Genomic DNA, 21,092 nt, shown 5'->3' on the forward strand with positions numbered 1-21,092 from the left:
CCTTGCCTATATGAGCTCAAGTATTTCTATGTTTTAAATTAATCCTGTTCTGTCTTTATTTGTAGTCATCTCAAGCACAGAAGAATTACATGTATCAACTGTAAGTAAAAAAGGCTGTCTATTCAAAATGGCTGTCATGTTTGTTCATAAGACAAGCTGATGTGATGCTGATGTGATATGCTGATGTGTGTTTTTCAGTCATCTGACGAAGGCCGGTATGTGCAGCAGCTGCTGCTTTCAGATGAAATCATGCTGTGCAGCAGTTCTGGCACAGAACATATATATCTGTTAGCACAGTGTCATGGAGTGAGTTCCACAGAAGTAAGTTTTGATCTCACCTTATCAATCATATGTTTTTGAGATTAGTATCTGAACTTTCTGGCACAATTTCTAATATACTTGTTTTCATGTAGATGCCAATATGTCATGGTCAGCCGGCAGGCCATGGAGTATTCAGATGGTACAAAGTGGTGCTATTGCTGCACTTGTAACAGCATGAGGGCCAAGGATATATCTGCCTGCAGGAACAAATCTCATTTGACATGTACAGGTATAATAAAGCTACTGTCTTTCTCTACATTACCACAGAGTTAATTAGAAACAAGTATTGTTGCAAAACGTCATTATTGCTCCTATTTGATTGATCTTTTGTAGAATTTCTGAGTCTCTATCCGAATTGTGTCCATGCAAAAGCATTGCATGCGATCGTAGAAGATGAGATGAAGAATGGTAAGTATTACAAATAAAGATGTGAACTGGTTCATACTGATTTTCTAATGACAGAGTGTATATATGGACCCTTTCAAGAGAGTTCCATTATCAGCATCATAGTTGGCCCCACAAGGCTTCCTTTTTAACATTCCATATGTTATCTTAATGCAGAGGAAGTAGATTGGGGCCCAAATAGAACGTTAGCATTGATTTTGTTTTTATTGTTGAAAGGGTCTATATAATTGCATATCATATTAACCTATTAACCCTTTTCAGATTATGTAGATTCTGACATGCAGCCAGTGGATGTAAGTTCAGCATGTTCAATACTTATCACTTCACTTCACTTCACTTCACTTCACCTTGATACAATAAAAAGAATATGTTTGCACCTGCATTAAGTTATTAGTAACAGTAATATTGTTCTACAACAACACTTAGTCTTCTCATTGCATATCATATTAACCTATTAACCCTTTTCAGATTATGTAGATTCTGACATGCAGCCAGTGGATGTAAGTTCAGCATGTTCAATACTTATCACTTCACTTCACTTCACTTCACTTCACCTTGATACAATAAAAAGAATATGTTTGCACCTGCATTAAGTTATTAGTAACAGTAATATTGTTCTACAACAACACTTAGTCTTCTCATTATCCAAAAAGATCTTTGATAATGGAAAATTGACTTGGTGTAATAATTTATACATGTCTGTAAGCAATATAACATGTGATTTTGTGCTTTCAGGCCTCGGACATACTCATTCCAATCCCTTTTGATTCGACCAAATATGTCTTCAAAGGGAGACAGGGGTTTACTGTAGTGGCAGGCAGAGACAGGAAAATCTATTGTTTTCTTTGCTCCTGTCACTACAGCTGCACCCATGTGAAAGAGCTCAAAGCCCTCCATCAGGTGCCAGAGGTCTTAGAGTTCATTCAGGGCGTGGAGTCAACCACTGTCTATAGGGAGAGGGCTATTGCAGTGGTCTCCGAAGACAACATCTGTTTTCAGATTGCGGTGGAAGAGCAGGTGTGCCCAAATGTACCTTTTTCAAAAGCTATACCCTACAGACAAATTGATTGTAGACTAATGTTTAATGTGTGTGCAGGTTGTCTACTCAAACCCTCCAACAGAGCTTTTTGAAAGCGTAGGTGGGGTGCTGCAGCTCATTCCACCTACAAAGGCCACGTGTGGGTGTGGAGCTACAACGAGCCAGACACCTGTAGTAGACGGACAGCCCCTCCTGTTCTGCAGCACTGCTGTGGTCCGTGCCCAGAGTATGTGGTTTCCAATGCTATCCCCATAATTTCAGTTGGTACTTTACAAAATGAAAATGTGTAATATTAATATATAAAGGTCATAATAAATAACCTTCACTTTTTTATCTAATTTAGCATACAAGTACATATGCATGGACAGCACATGTAACAAATCTCATTGTTTTGATGGAGGGAAAACATTTATTTTGAACATGGGGTCGTTCCTCATCCATCATGCAGTGCTGAGGGATTACATGTTCCACTTTTTATTTTCTGGGTAAGTCATCTTGGATTCTTTATTGTGAGCTTTATCTTTACTCTAACCTAGTGTTGAATTGTATATTATGTCTCCATATCAAAACAGAACATCAATGTTTAACTACTTCCGGGTATGGGAAGCGCGCCAGAGGGACTCCGGAAGTCATTTTTTTCTAACATACCACAAGTTCCGTATGGCGTGGCATGCCTTCCTGGGCCTCCTGGAGCTGGACACCAAAGAAGGCTTCCAGTGCCCCATTTGTCAGGATGAGCCTAAGTACTGAATATTTCTGAGGCCCTTTTTCATTGAATGCATAACTCACTAATATGCAAAATCAGTTAGTGATAGTGAATGTTAATACCTGTATCCTCACTGTAGAGAGCTTGTAATGGATGGCACTACCCTTGGGTACCACCAAAGGTACAAGGAGGAACCCCAAGAATCAGAGGACAGTTTTTTGGGAACAGGGAGATAAGTACAAGCAGATGCAAGCTGAGTTCAACAAGACAGCCAGCTTTTTGTCACCTCTGCTGGAGTTCCTGGGCAGGAGCGGGTACACTGACCGTGCACCTGAGCCGTACCGTCATCTCCTAACTGAGCTGTCCAAGTCGTCACCAATGTGTGCTTTGCTGCATCCCTGTGACGACCTGGACCAACTCATCGAAGACCTACACAATGTGAGGCCAGGGGACCTCACGAACCACACTAATACATTGCGCCGGCTGCATTTACACTGCCCCCTACTGTGGCAGCTAGTGGCAGAACTGGGCTGTATGAAGGAGGAGATTCTGCCCCTTGTACAGCAGATGTATATGGTGGCCAAACAGGCATTCATCAGCCAAAAAGAGGGAGCACAAGGCACCTGAGAAAAACCTCCAGTGTTTTCCCCACCTCCCCATGAAAAGGCCAAGGGGGAGGTTTCTCTTGGATACTGTCAGAAAGCCGGAGGGTCCTGCTGATGGGTGCAGGAAGTATTCAGGTCACCACTCTACCCTGATCCCAGGACTTTTTACTCTTTTCTGCGGCCATGGTAAACAAGCTTTTTTTTGTTTTTCAACAATGCTTCTTAAATTTAAATACATTGCAAATATAGTGATTTGGTCAGTATCCTGGGTCAGCTCAAGGGGACGGCTGAAAGCAAATTAGAGAAAATGGGAGACATTATTTATAGCTATGGTAAGGAAAGATTTGGGACTATTGAGAGAAGGACAAAACGGCAACATGAGGTAGTTAAATCTAGGCGCCAGCAGGAGATAGATAAACTTATCAAGGAGAGGAGGCAGCTTAAGAAGCAGTGGAGAAAAGCTACAGATGATGAGAAGGAAGGTATTGACTGTCTACAGGCAGATGTGAGGGAGCGGTTGGTAGTGCTAAGAAGAGCTGAAAATATTAGGAAAAATAGGAAGAAGAAATCACGAGCTCGACTAGCATTCTATAAAGACCCATTTAAGTTTGTTAAGTCTTTATTCGTAATGCAGAAGAGTGGTAGTCTTTTGGAACCTAAGCAGAAGCTTGAGGAGTATTTAGAGGGAGTGCACAAAGATGGGGAGAGGTTCAGAGAGATGGTACTTCCTGCTGATATCCCACCTATTGGTGAATTAAGTAGCCAATGCGACGATAGTCCACCAAGGTGGAAAGAGGTGCAAGAAGTAATAAAACGTGCAAGGGCCTCTTCAGCCCCGGGACCTAATGGAGTGCCCTACCGGTTGTATAAGAATGCACCAGATGTTTTAAGATTTTTATGGCAATTAATGAAGATAGTTTGGAAAAAGCAGAGTATTCCCAAGGCTTGGCGGAGGGCTGGGGGAATATTTATTCCCAAAGAAAAGGACGCAGTGGAGATTAATCAATTTAGGCCAATTAGTCTACTGAATGTTGAAGGGAAGGTTTTCTTCAGTGTGGTGGCACGGAGACTGACAAATTACCTTGAGAGGAATAAACTAATTGATACCACGGTGCAAAAAGCTGGAATTCCTGGCTTCTCCGGGTGCTTAGAGCATACCAGCATGATTTGGCACCAAATTCAATTAGCAAAGCGTGAGAAGAGAGACCTGCACGTTGTGTTCTTGGATTTGGCTAATGCTTTTGGGTCTGTGCCGCATAGTCTGTTGTGGGAGGCCTTTGATTATTTCAGAATCCCAGGTAGCATTAAAAGCCTAGTAAAAGCATACTTTCTGGATATTCAATTATGTTTTACTACAGCTGATTACACCACAGGGTGGCAACAACTTGAGATAGGAATCATGGCAGGATGTACCATCTCCCCACTTGCTTTTACAATGGCAATGGAGGTCATCATTAGGGCGTCAAAATGGGTAGTGGGTGGGGAGAAGTTGCAGGGAGGGCCACGCCTCCCCCCGATTCGGGCTTTCATGGACGACATGACAACCTTGACGACAACCGTTCCGTGCACCAACAGGTTGCTGGGTAAGTTAAATAGTAATCTGCAATGGGCCAGAATGAAGGTGAAACCAAGTAAGTCGAGGAGTCTCTCAATTGTTAAAGGGAAGGTAACAGATAAGAAGTTTGCTATAAATGAGGAGGTGATTCCCACAGTTCTGGAGAAACCAGTGAAGAGTCTGGGAAGGTGGTATGATGCAAGCCTTAGTGATAAATCACAGGTTGAAGACTTGAGACAGGTCACTAGGCAAGGTATTGTAAAAATTGACAAGTCGGGGCTGCCAGGTAAGCTCAAGCTGTGGTGTTTGCAGTTTGGTTTGTTGCCTCGGCTAATGTGGCCATTGACAGTTTATGAAGTTCCTCTGTCAAAGGTAGAGAGGTTGGAAAAAATGATCAACTCCTTTGTCAGAAAATGGCTCGGAGTCCCACGCTGCTTAAGCAGTGTAGCCTTGTATGGGAAGGGTATTGTAGAGTTGCCAATATCTAGTCTGACAGAGGAATTTAAGTGTGCTAAGGCTAGATTGGAATTGACTCTTACTCAGTCCAAGGACCCAGTGGTGAGGAAAGTTGCACCCACAGTTAATGCAGGGAGGAAGTGGAACCCAGAGCAGGCAGTTAAGCAAGCTCAATCAGCATTGAAGCATAGGGATATAATGGGCCATGTGCAGCACGGGCGGGAGGGTCTAGGGGTGGGTGCAAGTAAACCCTTGTGGAGTAAGGCTTCTGCAGGAGATGTAAGATGTACTAAGGCAGTGTCGCAGGCAAAACAAGGGCAGTGGGTGAACTGGGAAGGGGTGGAAAAAAGACGGATTAAATGGAAAGATCTATGGGGCATGGAAGCTGGTAAGATCAAATTTATGTTAGGTGCTACATATGATGTGCTCCCATCTCCCAAGAATTTAAGTCAATGGTTTGGTGAGGATGATAAATGCATACTTTGCTCTTGTGTGGGCAGTCTCCACCATATCCTATCAGGATGCAAGGTAAGTCTCACCCAGGGGCGGTATACGTGGCGTCATAACCAGGTATTGAAATGTGTGGCAGCGGCAATAGAGGATAAAAGGAGAGAAGTCAATTCATTAGCAGCTAGTAAAGGGGTAAGGCAAATTAACTTTGTACGTCAGGGGGATAAACCTTGTTCTGCGAAGGCCAGGTGTAAAACCGGCCAGTTGAAAAATGGGGCGGGCTGGGAAATGAAGGTTGATCTTGGCCAGCAGATGGCGGTACCTCCACATATAGTGAGTACTAAGCTACGACCCGACGTGATTCTATGGTCGGATTCAGAGAAGATAGTTTACTTCATTGAACTCACTGTTCCTTGGGAAGACAGAGTGGAAGTGGCCAATGAGCTGAAGAGAGCTAAATACACTGAGATAGCAGAGGAGGCAACTAAGCGAGGTTGGAGTGCACGATTAAGGCCTATTGAAATCGGTGCACGTGGGTTTGTGGCCAGATCTGCTATTGGCTTGCTGTCTGAATTGGGCATTTGTGGTCGAAGTCTAAGGCAGGTGGTTAGTAACATGTCTTTAGCAGCAGAACGGGCAAGCGAATGGTTGTGGGTGAGGAGAAGTTACCCTTCCTGGGGCGCAAGCTAAGGTAAGCTAACTGGCTCATTTGACTTGGTTGCGGGTAAGGAGAAGTTACCCTTCCTGAGGCGCAAGCTAAGGTAAGCTAACTGTTTAATCTTTAACTTAACGAAACAGGTTTTTGGCAGCATGGGGCGTAAGCTAACTGGCTAATTTGTTTTGTGTTTGGGATGGGGCCTAAGCTAACGGGCTAAGCTAACTGGCTAATTTGTTTTGTGTTTGTGATGGGCTGTGCCTAGGTTGATGGTTGGTTGGCCAAGGTTTTTTATGGTTATGGTTTAGTCCACATCAACGGGACAGACCAACCTAGCCAACTTGGACCATGCCTAGGTTGGTTAAGGGTATTTGGATGTTTGTTGTGGTAATATGGTGGCAGCATGGGGCGTAAGCTAACTGGCTAATTTGTTTTGTGTTTGGGATGGGGCCTAAGCTAACGGGCCAAGCTAACTGGCTAATTTGTTTTGTGTTTGTGATGGGCTGTGCCTAGGTTGATGGTTGGTTGGCCAAGGTTTTTTATGGTTATGGTTCAGTCCACATCAACGGGACGGACCAACCTAGCCAACCTTGACCATGCCTGGGCTGGTTAAGAGTATTTTGGGTATTGGATATTTCAATGTGGTAATATGGTGGCAGCATGGAGGGGAGTGTCTCCAGGACGCTGGTTTCACTGTTAAGCCTTCATGAGGTGTCGTGGGCCTAACTTAACGAAACATCGGTGAATGAGGGTGCCCACTTGATAACCCCAATGACATGCCGCATACTATATAGGCTACTGCTGTTGGATGGGCCATTTGTATTGTGCTTGTGACCATTTGTTGGCGGATTTGTGGGTAGTGTGCTTTTTAAAGTTAAACTTGAGCAGGGGCTTCTGAATGTGTTTTTACCTTGGATTTTGGCACAAGGGATTTTAACATCTAATCCTGTGTATTAATGTAACTGCTCAAAAAAATTAAGGGAACGCTTACAGTTTTCCACAATTGTTAAACATACATTTTTTGAAACCTTCCACCCTTTTCTCCATTCTCAAACTACATTCACAGAATGTCTGACAGTTCTTGCAAAACACTCGCCTCAAAAGTTTGACTTGTGCTCAGAACCAAACAGTGTCAGAGTACCGATCCAGTGTATGATTGAAGTGTTCCCTTAATTTTTTTGAGCAGTATATTTTGGTCAGTCTTAGCTGAAATAATTCTGTGAAATAATATTACAGTAATGCCACACTGTTTTAGATATAACATTATCGTTCATACAAGGGGCTGTTGAAAATAGATTTAAGAATTTTTAATGTCACATACCGCTACACGTTTTTTGTCCACAGGAGTGTGTTATGGATTCTCAGTCATGGAGAGCAGTGAATCTGTAAACATCCCCTTCACCATCTTGAGGACCAGATTCCAGACAGGTGAAGTAGGCTTAACATTTTTAAAAAGTAGTAAGTAAAAGACTGTGGAAGGATTCCAGTGAAAGTAAATTAACTTTCAACTATGTAACACTGATACTGACTGGTTGTGGATGTCATCCAACTGGGAAAATGCCCGGTATGCCAGATGGCCAGTCCAGCCATGCCATTAACGCAGCCATTGGTTCTGTACTCTCCTATCTGTAATTATGTGCAGCGCACCTCATGTCGGATACACGGTTGTGATTGGCTTGAATTCTTATGTACTAACAGGTTTGTCTTGGTTTTTCTTGGTTTACCCAGGCTAAGTATACACACCTGCATCTTGTTTCTTTCAGGCGTTGTTATTTACGACAATGCGTACAAACTTCACAGTAATGCTTTAAAAAGGGATCCGGAATTCTTCAAAACGACCTGGTTCCTTGTAGACCGACTGCATTGGAGAAATCACTCTGGTACATCATGTTTATGATAAATTCAGTATGCAAAGATAGATAGGGATACTGTGTGTGCAGACAGTAAGCTTCAGTCCCCAACACAACAAGATACATACTTGCTTGTTCACCAACAATTCAGGTTGCAAGATAGATCATACTTGCTTGTTCACCAACAATTCAGGTTGCAAGATAATAATAAGCTTTATTTGTATAGCACCTTTCATACACAGAATGCAGCTCAAAGTGCTTTACATTTGAAGCATGTAACACAATAATAGTCAGTCAGTCATTATCAATCACTTTTCTTTGCTGTTTATGATCTACTCAGCAACATATCAAAAATATAGAAAATTACGTCATAAGACTGGCAGCCTTAACCCTCTTACCCCCCACAAGCACGCCATATGGCAACTGTGGCAAGGAAAAACTCCCATATTCCAGGAAGAAACCTTGAGCAGAACCTGACTTAATAGGGGGAGCCCATCTGCTTCTGGCTGGCTGCGCCCTCCAATAGTAGCAGATGTAGAATAATCTGAAAATGTAGTCTACAGGATAAGATGAGTTAACTAAAAGCTTTCCTGTACAGGTATGTTTTCAGATCTTTTTTAAAAATATTTACTGAACTCGCCTGCTTGATGTACAGAGGCAGGGTGTTCCATAGTTTGGGGGCATAATGGATAAACGCAGCTTCTCCACTTTGTTTGTGGAGCACTTTGGGTACGATTAAAAGATTAGAATTGGATGATCTAAGTTTCCTTTGTGGTTGATAAGATATTAAAAGCTCAGAGATATATGAAGGTGCTATGCCATTCAGAGCTTTGTAAGTAATTAACATAATCTTAAAATCAATTCTATAGGAAATAGGGAGCCAGTGCAGTTCAGCCAACACAGGGGTGATGTGTTCTCTCTTCTTAGTCTTAGTTAAAAGTCTAGCCGCAGAGTTCTGTATGAGTGCCAATTTCTTTAGATGTTTTTTGGGAAGACCAGTGAAAAGTGCATTGCAGTAGTCTAACCTGCTAGTGATAAAGGCGTGAATTAGTTTTTCTGCATCTTGTTGAGTTAAAAAGGGCCGCACTTTGGCAATGTTTCTCAAGTGGAAATAGGCTGTCTGAGTAACTTTACTGATATGGGGCTTAAAACTTAACTCTGCATCTAAGATGACACCGAGGCTTGTTACTTTTGGTTTGACCTGGTGTGCCAAGTTCCCCAGATTACTAAGAATAATATCTCGCTTTAGTTTTGGTCCAACCAGAAGTACCTCTGTTTTGTCATCATTTAGTTTCAAAAAGTTTTTGCTCATCCACTGATTAATGGAGGTTAGGCATGCAGTGAGGGAGCAAAGGCCATCTGGGTTAGTTGGCTCCACAGAAATATACAATTGGGTATCATCTGTGGAAGTTTACATTATGCTGACTTATGACGTTTCCCAATGGAAGCATATATAGAGAAAATAGCAGGGGACCAAGGCAGCTCCCCTGGGCCACACCAAAAGGCAAGTCATGTTTTTCAGATACATGATCTCCTAGACTGATATAAAAATCTCTGCCAGTAATGTAGGTTTGAAACCAGTTTAGAGCATTATCAGAGAGACCCACCCACTTCGCAAGGCGGTGAATTAGGATGCTATGATCAATGGTGTCAAATGCCGCACTCAAGATAGACAGAGAAATACTAAGACGAAGGGAGGAAAAGAAAAACGAGCGGATAAAGAAATACAGATACATCTGGGGCGGTGGTAGCATAGCGGTTAAGGAGCTAGGCTAGCATGCAGTAGCCTGAAAAGTTGTGGGTTCAATTCCCGACTTTGTTCCGGGGACATTGACCCTTGTAATATAATTGGTATATACATTGATGGCTTGAACAATGTCCTATCAACGAAATTATAATACAATGTAAGTAACATTCACTTGATATTTCTTTTGGTATTGCGTACAGGATGCAACTGTGGATATAATGCGGACCTGTACCCACAGTTCTCTGGTGTGAACACTCAAATAGCTGAGCAGTTCAACTCCAGATTGAAGAGGTTGAAATACCATCTACCCTACATGTCCCGTGATCATTTTTTCAGGCACATTCAGCTATACCTCTGGTACCATTCCAGAAATACTGTCTTGCAATGTGCATCTACCCTACCACCCCCATGAGGTAAGGACGCTAGGGCACAGCGCCTCTCATCCCCCCACCCCACCCCACCCCCGTGAGGTAAGGAAGCTGGGGCACAGCGCCTCTCACCCCCCCACCCCACCCCCATGAGGTAAGGACGCTGGGGCACAGCGCCTCTCACCCCCCACCCCACCCCACCCCCGTGAGGTAAGGACACTGGGGCACAGCGCCTCTCACCCCCCCCACCCCACCCCGTGAGGTAAGGACACTGGGGCACAGCGCCTCTCACCCCCCCACCCCACCCCCATGAGGTAAGGACGCTGGGGCACAGCGCCTCTCACCCCCCCACCCCACCCCCATGAGGTAAGGACACTGGGGCACAGCGCCTCTCACCCCCCCACCCCAGCAGCAGCAGCAGCACCACCACCAGCACCACCAGCAGCAGCAGCAGCAGCACCACCAGCAGCGGCACCAGCAGCAGCAGCAGCAGCATATGAAGATGGACCTCAGCAGCAGCACCATCACCAGCGGCAGCGACACTGGCAGTGGCATCACCAGCAGCAGCAGCGGCGGCACCATATGAAGATGGACCTCATACCTGATTTGTTGTTTATTTGAACTGATAATGATGGCACGAAGAAGGTACAAAGGTACAGAGAGAAGTACAAGTTCACAAAGTTCTCCAGACGTGGTTGTGCCTTGCCAGATCAAACTGACAAAAGCACTGTAATTAATGTTCTGTGTTGCTTTCTTGTGTAATAAAGTGTAGTTTTTTTCACCTGCCTTCTTTTCTTTGACTTTACAAAAAAATATCTATTACTATGCTGTAAAATTAATAAAATAATAACCAGTAGTAGCACCACCACCACCAGCTGCCCCAGTAGTTATAATGCTATCGTCACACTTTGCTCAAATGTATACACTGCGTTCCAAGTTATTAAGCAAATTACATTTGTCTCAGATTTTCCTAAATAGTTGATGCAAAAGACAGTCAGTATAATGTTCGTCATCAACTATTAGAGTATAATTCCAATTTTATTGAACAAACCTCCCAATGATAACAGTATTCTTTAAAAAAAAAGGTTTATGCACACTTGCAAACTTCTTGAGGATCCTACACCTTGAGGTTTGCGGGACTCCAGAGGCACCAGCAGCTTAAAATACCTGTTTGCTGGTCAGTTTTGACCCAAGCGACAACCTTGCAAAGTACCATCCAGACAGCTATTTGGCTGCATTTTCAGACAGTTTTGGATACACAGAAGTTCATGATTCAAATCAAGCAGGTTATTGCTAGAGTAACTGAGAAGGTTTCTATGGTGTTGCTTAGGTACGTATGGTGGTTGCTATGCTAAATAAAGTGGTTGCTAGGTTGTTGCTAGGGTAATTGAGATGGTTGCTAGGGTCGATATGGTGGTTGCTATGTTAAACATAGCAGTTGCTATAGTAGTGGTTGCTAGGTTGTTGCTAGGGTAACTGAGAAGGTTGCTATGGTCGTGGTTGCTAGGTTGTTGCTAGGGTAACTGAGAAGGTTGCTATGGTGTTGCTAGGGTAGCTATGGTGGTTGTTATGCTGAATAAAGTGGTTGCTATGCGGGTTTCTAGGGTAGTCACAGTGGTTGACAATATCAAAGTGTTTGCTAGGTTGTTGCTAGGGTAATTAAGATGGTTGCAATGGTGGTTGCTAGATTGACGTTATGGTAGTGGTTGCTAGGTTATTGCTAGAATATGACTGATTAAATTTGACATGTAACATCCTTGGATGACACAAAATATATGTGTGAAATGGACTCAACCCTCACATATTCACAGACTCTGTAGTTTTTCAATCTTTGGCTCCGCCTCCTGGCAACACACAAGCAGCTAGAGGTCTCAAATTTCACAAACAAATATGTTTTACCCCCTTATCAATATATTTGCCACATGTTGGTATTAGTTGATAATAACTGGTGTAACCCTATCAAGGCCTGTCTAACCTATGCAAATCAAGGACATCTGAACCTAGAGTTAGCCTTTGTATCTTGCATACCTCCTAGACTGATTACATTTTGCAATTGACATCTATATATGACACAAAATTTGAGTGTGTAGTAAAATCACACCTCACACATTCACAGATTCTATAGCGCCCCCTAGAAATCTACATTTTCCAATCTTTGGCTCCGCCTCCTGACAACATACAAGCAGCTGGAGGTCTCAAATTTGACAAACAAGTTTGTTATCATTCCCTGTATCAAAATATGTGCCACATGTTGGTACTATCTTGAATTAACTGGTGTAATCCTATCAAGGCCTGTCTGACCTATGCAAATTATGGCCATCTAAACCTAGGGTTAGCATTTCTAACTTGCATACCTCATAAACAGACTAAATTTGGCATGTGACATCTATCTATGACATAAAATATATGCGATACGTAAAATTACACCTCACACATTCACAGACTCTATAGCGCCCCCTAGAAATCTACATTTTCCAATCTTTGGCTCCGCCTCCTGACAACATACAAGCAGCTAGAGGTCTCAAATTTGACAAACAAGTTTGTTATCATTCCCTGTATCAAAATATGTGCCACATGTTGACATTTCATGAAATAATGGGTGTGACACTTACCTAGGCCTGTCTGGCCATATGGGTGTCTCAAATGTAGTTTCTGAGTATGTCTGGTGCATCAAACTTGCCATGGCAAGTAAGGTCAGTGAACTTGGGTTTATTTCAGCAAAGCACACCTCTGTGTATCATAATCAATCAAAACATTGATGTTTTAATGGTTTGTGTATGATTTAAGAACTTTTGTTGGTCAACATCTGTGAAATATGCTCTCAACGGTCATTTCTGAAGATTTCTTGTGCATCAAAATTCCCACAGCACCTAAGATAAGTGAACTTGGGTTTATTTCAGCACAGCACACCTCTGTGTATCATAATCAATCAAAATATGGATGTTTTAATGGTTTATGTATGATTTAAGAACTTTTGTTGGTCAACATCTGTCAAAAAAATGCTCTCTGAACAGCTATTTCTGAAGATTTCTTATGCATCAAAATTCCCACATCACCTAAGATAAGTGAACTTCGGTTTATTTCAGCACAGCACACCTCTGTGTATCATATTCAATCAAAATATGGATGTTTTAATGGTTTATGTATGATTTAAGAACTTTTGTTGGTCAACATCTGTCAAAAAAATGCTCTCTCAACGGTAATTTCTGAAGATTTCTTGTGCATCAAAATTCCCACAGCACCTAAGATAAGTGAAATTGGCTTTATTTCAGCACAGCACACCTCTGTGTATCATAATCAATCAAAATATGGATGTTTTAATGGTTTATGTATGATTTAAGAACTTTTGTTGGTCAACATCTGTCAAAAAAAATGCTCTCTGAACAGCCATTTCTGAAGATTTCTTGTGCATCTTTCTACTGATTTCACCAGCACCTTGACACAAAGTTTGTTTCACCAAAGTCCTGCAGCCTAGTGTTAGATTTCTGTCAAGAAATTTAAAGTGACTAATTAGACCTATGCCCACAAACATCAAATGCAATGTAATGACACCGGAAGAAAACAGCCTGTTTCATAATTTGCTTTATATTGCTTTGCTCTTAATATTCTGTCCTTGTTACATGTAGGTAATTTCCTTACATGCGTGGGAGAGTGAATCGCGGGAGGAGGCCTTTTCCTAGTCCAACCGTCAATCCTGTTGGCAAACTGCTCGAGTTAAATTTTTGTCTGCTTCCTGAAACCAACAAATCACCAAAAAATGAGCTAAAGCTACTTCAGGCTGGACTTGGAAGACGCACAGTCAGCATCTATGATGATGCAGATCATCAAGAGGTGTGTGTATGTTTATGTATGTTTATTAGCAATTAGCTCTTCTGCATCTTTCTTTGGCCCTTCTCTATACAGACACTGATGTTGTGATTTTTGCTGTGCAAGAATGCTTTCCTGAATACATTAAAAGGCGTTATTTCTTTACTAACTACCCAACAGCACTTAGTTTTACCATGCTAGAATGCACCCTACATCTAAAATACTTCCACAGACATGTTGGCAAGAGTTATATTCCCATTAACCATTGTAATTTGAATACCTCATTGATTCAATATCTCCACTTAGATTACACGTGTTTTACTTGAGGAATATTCTAAAATGAGGGGCCTAACTGGAGGATGGCTGGTGTACAAAGCCTCAGGTACAAATAACACTCATGGTTTATTAACACAAATTGTTTTCTTTAAATGTGGCATCAGTGTAGTCTTCATTTCAGAAACTGCATTACAGTATGTTCATCAAATGACTAGTTGTATGCATGTAACTTTAATATGCCAAGTTTAATGCAACTAAAAACGTATGCACTATGCAACGTTTTTAGCTTAATTTATCAGCGTCGTAGTCACTTTGATGGTTAAGTGGTTCATTTCGAAGTGAACGAAGGTTATTTCGCCACCGTCTATCCCTTCCTAGCAGCATTAACATGCTATGCAGTGTCAAGGACTCGGGTTGCACAAGCTGAAATCGCATTTATTACCTTATTAGTCAACGTAACTCCACAAAAATGCTCATCGCTGGTTTGTATGCTTTGATCTTAAAAAAATCGCTCCGAAGTTAAAAATTCACAGGCTTGCAAAGTATGTCTTTAAACATACAGGTGAGATTCATGACATTTATGCCTGGAGTTTTGTGATAACACTGCTTTGCTTTTTTGTGCAAACTATAGGTGGGGGTGGACAGAGGACCCTCTCCGTTTTGCCTCAAGGGTCTACTGGCTATTCAGTGAAAATGCTCAAGGCCAATACAGCAAATTGCAAACACCTTCTCTACATTATGCCGCTTCAGGAAGAACTTGACATGACTCCCCTTCCCCCAGATGCGGTGGAATTCCAAAAAATGCCCAAATCCTCCTGCAAGTCCTGTGGACAATGTATGCCCATTCAATTGCTGGTTGTACATATCAAAACATGCTCTCAGGTAAGCATTTGCACACCATCAGTGATTCATCCCATTATACATTTAAAATATATGTGTTTGTATGTAAAGAACAGAATTAATCAATGTCAGAGGAACTTTGTAGCACCTCCCAGCACCTCACTCATGATGGTATTTCTTTGACAGGAGTCACCCTTTGAAGAAGAGGGTGATGATGGGGAACTGCCGTTTATATAATAGATCAAGGCAAGGTTAGAGTTTTAGAATTTAAGTTAACTTATTTAACTTTTAGAATTTAACTTATGATAACTAATGACATCCTTCATTCAAAGTGTCTGTGTCTTGACCAATTGGAATCACTGTGTAATCAGTTATGGATGTGAATGTGTCTGATACATGTTTTCTTTCAGTCTACCTGCCCAATTTGTTTAGAAGAATTCCCTGCCAACATCTTACCCCAACATGTGAGTTTGTGTGGAGAAAGGTGAATGTCAATTTTGGTAATATGTTATGTCAGTATACAGTAATACATTTTAGCAGGGTGCGTGTTAATTCTTCATAACGCACACCTATGAAGTAGATCTGGTGGAAATCAGTTTTATTGTTGTCAGCCACTAGCGATAATCACTATTGAAAAGAAAGTAGAACAACTGAACAGGTGTCTCTATAAATGAGCTGCATGTTTTGAACTGACGTTCATTCCTTATAGCCTATTCATGAGCTGCAACTGGATGATAAGTAAGGACTAACGACCGACAAGGTGTGCTGTTATCTAGGGTTGCAAAATTCCGGGAATTTTCAAAGTTGGAAACTTTCCATGGAAATTAATGGGAATAAACTGGGAATTTTTAATATGGCAAGTTAGTCTATAACAGGGAACTTAAACCCCATCTTGCAGCATAATATTAGTTAAAACAACCTGATTTAATGCAATTTCAGCCAAATTTTGGGAACCACTGCACTAGGCAAAAAATATTTGCTGCTGCTAGGGTGCCTCTAGATTTTTAGGCTACAATACTAGATCATTCTATGCAGTAAAAAATGTGGCTTATTTTTTTCTTGAAGCACACCTGATGATCAGCCAAGCACAAGCAGTGCGGATATTGTTTCAGCCCGGGATGCAAGTTCAAACACTAATGACTTGGCAAGAGAGGAAGGTGCTCATTTTCTTTGTAAGTTCTTATATTTCGATCAATATTTAGTTGTCAATGTGATGCCACATTGCTCAAATTTAAGACATAGTGATTTTTTTTAACTGTTTACTTTGCAGCTAACAGTGTTTTAACATCTCTTCACCTCAGATTCTGTTACTCTGTTACTCTTATTCTCTTACTTTCCTAGCTTGGAAAAACATCCATTGTTCCAAAGCAGCAGCAACCCTGTTCAAGAGACATCGATTGAGAGAGAAGGAGGCAGAACCTCCCATTCATGCAAGTATAGACCTCAGAGGGGACGAAGTATCCCAAAGTAGGGAGATACTACTGTTCTATAAAACTCCAGAAGTGGACTGGGCATGCGCTCTACATTGTACCTTAGAAGGTGATTATCTATTGTCTACATGCATGAGTTGCAATTTCATTTCTGTGCATCAATAATTTTGTATATTTCGATACATTAAAAGGCCATCTCATTGGGCATGAATAACTACATCTTGTTTGTGATTTCATTGGTAGGTGATCCAGCTGTTGTAGTAGGCGTACAACGACATTTCTTCAGTTTTGCTATGTCCAAGCTTCAAAATGGATTTAATGTGAAGAGTGGTGTGTCTTCTTATTTCTAATGCATTTTAAGTAGTTAGTGATTTGTTTTGTGCAGCATCAAACAGCATTTATACCAAACCAGCAAATGAAGTATTGCTGCCTCTGTAATATGTTGTGACGCTACAGGTGAATGGGGTAAAAAAAAAAAATAGATATCACCATGAAACTTTCTCAGTTGATTACTCATGTCAAACTAAGAAAAAATGTATTGAAAGTTTTTTTATATTTTAATGTTTAAATATGCAAATTAGGCCTTCTCATTAAAATTTGCATTCATTTTAAAAAAACAAAATCAGATTGTCTGATAAAGCCAGGCTCAAAATATTTTTTTCATTTTGTTGTCATATGAGATGGGGAAAGAATTACTGAGGGGTTTATGGACATCTACTTCTATTATCCTGTAATTCACCAGGCTTATTAAAGCTTAAGTCATCAAGAACAAACCCTGAAAGTTTCATGCTTCTTTCACAAAAACCAAGATCGTCCCTATTTTAAGAGCTTAACAGCCCCACTATTAAGTGTGAATCATCTACAGTAACTTTCAATTAATTGCAAATGTAACTTAGCTTCTTGTCTTTGTTTTATCTGTTATGAAGCTTGATGGAGATGATGAACTCTCTGAGGAGCAAAAAGAAGAAATCAGCACCCTCGCAATGTCCTGGGACCTACCTCCCGTGTCCACAGTAAACAGAAAATGGTTGTACCAGAAAGTTCTCAAACATGCGGTGAGAAATACAAGCATATTTACAGCCAATTCAAAATATACTGTCCCAAATATGGCACATATGTAACAGTCTGAAAGGAGAGCTCTGTTGTGAATCAGTAACCCTATTGTCAGATCTCACAAAGACCCATAATATGAAAGATTGCCAGGGTTTGGATTTCCAGGCTATCAGTGACCTTGAACAACAAGGATATGTATCACACCTGATTTCTCCTTTAAAAGAACTAACTTTACTGATGGCTTTTACTGTATATAAATCCTAGGTTGTTGGTCGCCGATTGAGGCAGATCAAACAAATTAGAAAGGGGCTAAAGAACACAAAGGTACTGACCTTACTTCAGGAGAGGCCAGACACAGCCAGCGTTCTTTTCCCACGGTTTGCTGATGCAATGCCCAGTGCAGAGGTAGACACTGTTATTAGGCTAGAAATTTTAGTGTATAATGGGGTGATTGGTTAGGACAGGTAGGCAGGGCCGGCCCGAGGCATAAGCGAACTAAGCGGCTGCTAGTTTCTTTCTTTTTTTTTACATAATAAATAACGTAAACAAGTGACATCAATGAATGAATAAATGAAACAATTAATAAAAATTCTGATTTCATGATCAATATGCCTGCCTACCTCTACTGTGTCTGCCAGCCTTTGAGTCACGCGCATAAACTAGACACCTCGGGTGCATAGACAATTCGTGCAGACACTGCATCAAGTTAAAAAATCGGAAGAGACGGTAATGTTAAGAAAAGTCACAAAAAAGGACGTATCCCTCTGGTGCCGAAAACAGTAAGAAGAAAATGACAGAGGAGGAGAAAAACGAGCAAGATACAGGTATGTTTGCATGATATTATTTACAGTATGTTTTGTGCTTGAGGCAGCTAGCTAGCTGTCATGATCTAATATAAGCCATCACCAGAGCTAAATCCCCGCCATCAACAGAGAAATGTCTCCCATTAATATATATTTATCTAGGTGTATTTCAGATGTCAAGGATATTGGGATTGTTTTGGATGTTTAATCAAGCATGTACCCTAGCCATAGGTGGGCTTATGTTGTAAATTAAAGTTAGCTATCGATAGCTGACTGAAGTGGACATTAGCACTACAGTAGCTACATGAAAACGTACTGTAGCTTAAGGCAAATTTACCACAGAGGGATTGTTTCTGATTTCGCACCTGAAAGTGTTGATAGTTTATTACTGTTCTATAATATGTGACATAGTGGTAAGTCTGATAGCAACAGCAGGCTAAGCCCAGGCTCCCAGTCCCAACCCACTGACTAGCGTGACTCTGGCCATCGGTAACGTTCCAGCTTCATAGGCAAAGATGGAACAGTATGTGCGCTCTGCTCTAAGATCTTTGGAGAGAGATGGTAGTGTTTGAGAAAATATACCATGTTGGGTGGGGAGACTTCTGTGATGAAAATAGACTTACATTTGATTAAGATAGTGGCAAGTGATGTAGCGGTGCTACCCTAATATTTAGGCTGCAGTAGATCACCATGTTAAGCGTTCACCATACTGCAATAAGTATACTTTTGATTATGCCTCATTTGCCAATAGAATATGAATTGTTACATGTGGAATTGCTTGTTGATGAGTGTAAGTAATGATAGCAAAATAAACTCATTCTGCTCGATCAAATATGCACTTATGCAATATTTATTTTTTTATTTTTTTCAGAGACACTGTTGAAATACTTTGGAGCACATCTCTATCTCTACCTAACTCTACCTCATCAAGTGTCTGCCTCCATGGCTGATGACACAGAAGGTGAGGTTTTCTTGATGGCAAATGGTTACATACTGTAGCCTGTTAATATGACATGACACATTTAACATAATTTTTGTTTTATTTATTTATGTATTTATTTAATCATTGCAGGTTCGTCCACTGCAGAGTTGCAGATACCTGAAAGCCAGGAACGAAGTAGGAATACGTATCTATTTTTTGGGACATTTTATTTTTGATTATTAATGTTTGTCTATTTTGGTTTTATTTTGTAGTTGAAGATTGCTCATTTAATGCACATTTGCGGATCTGTTCTGCAAATCTGTTGAAAAACAAGTCATTAAACGGATGTACTTGTTTACAACAAATACAAATGCTGTTGTATTTTGTCATTTGTCAATTCAACTTCAGTAAACCACCCTTAGTGCTTCACTTTGAATATGAATGTTTTAAATAAATCTGTAAATAATAAATAAATTAGTACCCTCTAAGATTAAAAGGTGACAGGGTTGGTGTAAATAACAACTAATACATTGGTTTACCAAGCACATGGGGCCAGAAGTCTAGAGCGGAGCCCCAAAACATTTTTGGCATGAGAGCAAGGATGGATTACTGAATGAGCCTACCGAGTCCTTATGCATCTGTGTCCAGGGGGACAGTAGTTCATAATCAGTCACTGTATTAATACATAACCTCACTGTATTAATTTATAATATGACATTATAGTGTGAAGTTGTCAATTATCGCCAAGCACAGGTGACTCTGCGTTGTGGGAGGGGGGCCCCAAATCAAATTCTGCTTAGGGCCCCCAAAAGGCTCGGGCCGGCACTGCAGGTAGGCAATTGAGTAGTTGTGTGTGTGTGTGTGTGTGTGTGGGGGGGTCCTGGGCACGATTCTTCCCTCCCCACAAGTGTCCAGGACCAGACCATTGGGTTTTTAAAGCAATACATTGAGACAGGTATATTTAAATTAACTTACTGGTAAATGGGCAAATGTGTGACATGCTGCATTTTTTTTCATTCAATTGTAAATTATAAATAGAAAGAATTGGAATTCAGTGTAGTGTAGGTGTTGTGTATATTGAGAAATTTTGCATGTTTGTAATGTCGTTTGTAAATTACAAATGCACTGCTGTGATATTGTAAATGTAGCTCACACCTATATATATATTTATATTTATATTTTCCTTTTCTTATGCAGCCTCTCCATCGGAGCTTGGACAGCTGGTCCAGTTCTGGGTGGGATGGGAGGTGCCAAGTGGGAAGATGCTGATCAGGGTGGAGGAGCGACGACACCTGACATGTTTTGGAACGTTGCATGTGCCTGCACACTTCAACAATTTCTGTGACTTCGCAGAGCACATAAAAAGCTGCACCAACAAACATGACCGGCTTTGGCCTTATATAATTATCCATTCACAGTACATCCCACCCTGGTTGCCTCTAGGTTCTACAATTTGCAATGTAGGTGGGATTACATGAGTTAATTCAATTCAATTTCTAAATAGTTTGGCTATTACTGCCTAACTTCAAGAATAGGCTTCAAAGTTAAGGTAGACAAGTTCATAAGTTGTCTCTAGTTTTACTTGAGTATTGTAACACATCTGTGAAATGTACACAGTGTACGAAGCACATTACAATGTACAAAGTGCATTAAAAGTTAAAGTAACTTTACTTACAGTTTTTGCCAATAATTTTCACTCGTCTCAATGCAATGTCTACTTTAAAAATTCCAACATTCACCACAACAATAGACTCTTCTGCATTGCTTTAGGACAAATACATTCATTCACCACTTCAGTTATTTG

General features: G+C 41.0%; 2 protein-coding genes across 2 annotated transcripts; both read left to right on the forward strand.

The window, feature by feature from the left end:
* The first annotated feature begins 247 nt into the window (after positions 1-247).
* LOC121690318 lies at positions 248-2,020 on the forward strand. The gene is made up of 6 exons (XM_042070803.1): positions 248-321; positions 414-550; positions 655-729; positions 988-1,019; positions 1,462-1,743; positions 1,823-2,020. Exons 2-6 carry the CDS (start codon positions 427-429, stop codon positions 2,018-2,020), a joined length of 711 nt encoding a protein of 236 aa, XP_041926737.1. The 5' UTR covers positions 248-321; positions 414-426.
* A 709-nt stretch (positions 2,021-2,729) lies between these two features.
* On the forward strand, positions 2,730-17,792 carry LOC121690319. Its single transcript, XM_042070804.1, has 7 exons — positions 2,730-3,262; positions 7,537-7,620; positions 7,956-8,072; positions 9,990-10,109; positions 16,422-16,537; positions 17,437-17,565; positions 17,787-17,792. Exons 1-7 carry the CDS (start codon positions 3,130-3,132, stop codon positions 17,790-17,792), a joined length of 705 nt encoding a protein of 234 aa, XP_041926738.1. The 5' UTR covers positions 2,730-3,129.
* The last annotated feature ends 3,300 nt before the right edge of the window (positions 17,793-21,092 follow it).

The sequence above is a fragment of the Alosa sapidissima genome, chromosome 18 (genome assembly GCF_018492685.1).
Source record: "Alosa sapidissima isolate fAloSap1 chromosome 18, fAloSap1.pri, whole genome shotgun sequence".
NCBI classification, from domain to species: Eukaryota; Metazoa; Chordata; class Actinopteri; order Clupeiformes; family Clupeidae; genus Alosa; species Alosa sapidissima.

Bases quoted from the DNA above. Each gene is read 5' to 3' on its own strand.
- LOC121690318 (XM_042070803.1), top strand. From the start codon at position 427: ATGGTCAGCCGGCAGGCCATGGAGTATTCAGATGGTACAAAGTGGTGC. The intron at 551-654 runs GTATAATAAAGC...GATCTTTTGTAG, and splicing joins ATCTCATTTGACATGTACAG to AATTTCTGAGTCTCTATCCG. The intron at 1,020-1,461 runs GTAAGTTCAGCA...TTGTGCTTTCAG, and splicing joins CTGACATGCAGCCAGTGGAT to GCCTCGGACATACTCATTCC.
- LOC121690319 (XM_042070804.1), top strand. From the start codon at position 3,130: ATGAAAAGGCCAAGGGGGAGGTTTCTCTTGGATACTGTCAGAAAGCCG. The intron at 8,073-9,989 runs GTACATCATGTT...TATTGCGTACAG, and splicing joins GCATTGGAGAAATCACTCTG to GATGCAACTGTGGATATAAT. The intron at 16,538-17,436 runs GTATCCCAAAGT...TCTGTTATGAAG, and splicing joins TAGACCTCAGAGGGGACGAA to CTTGATGGAGATGATGAACT.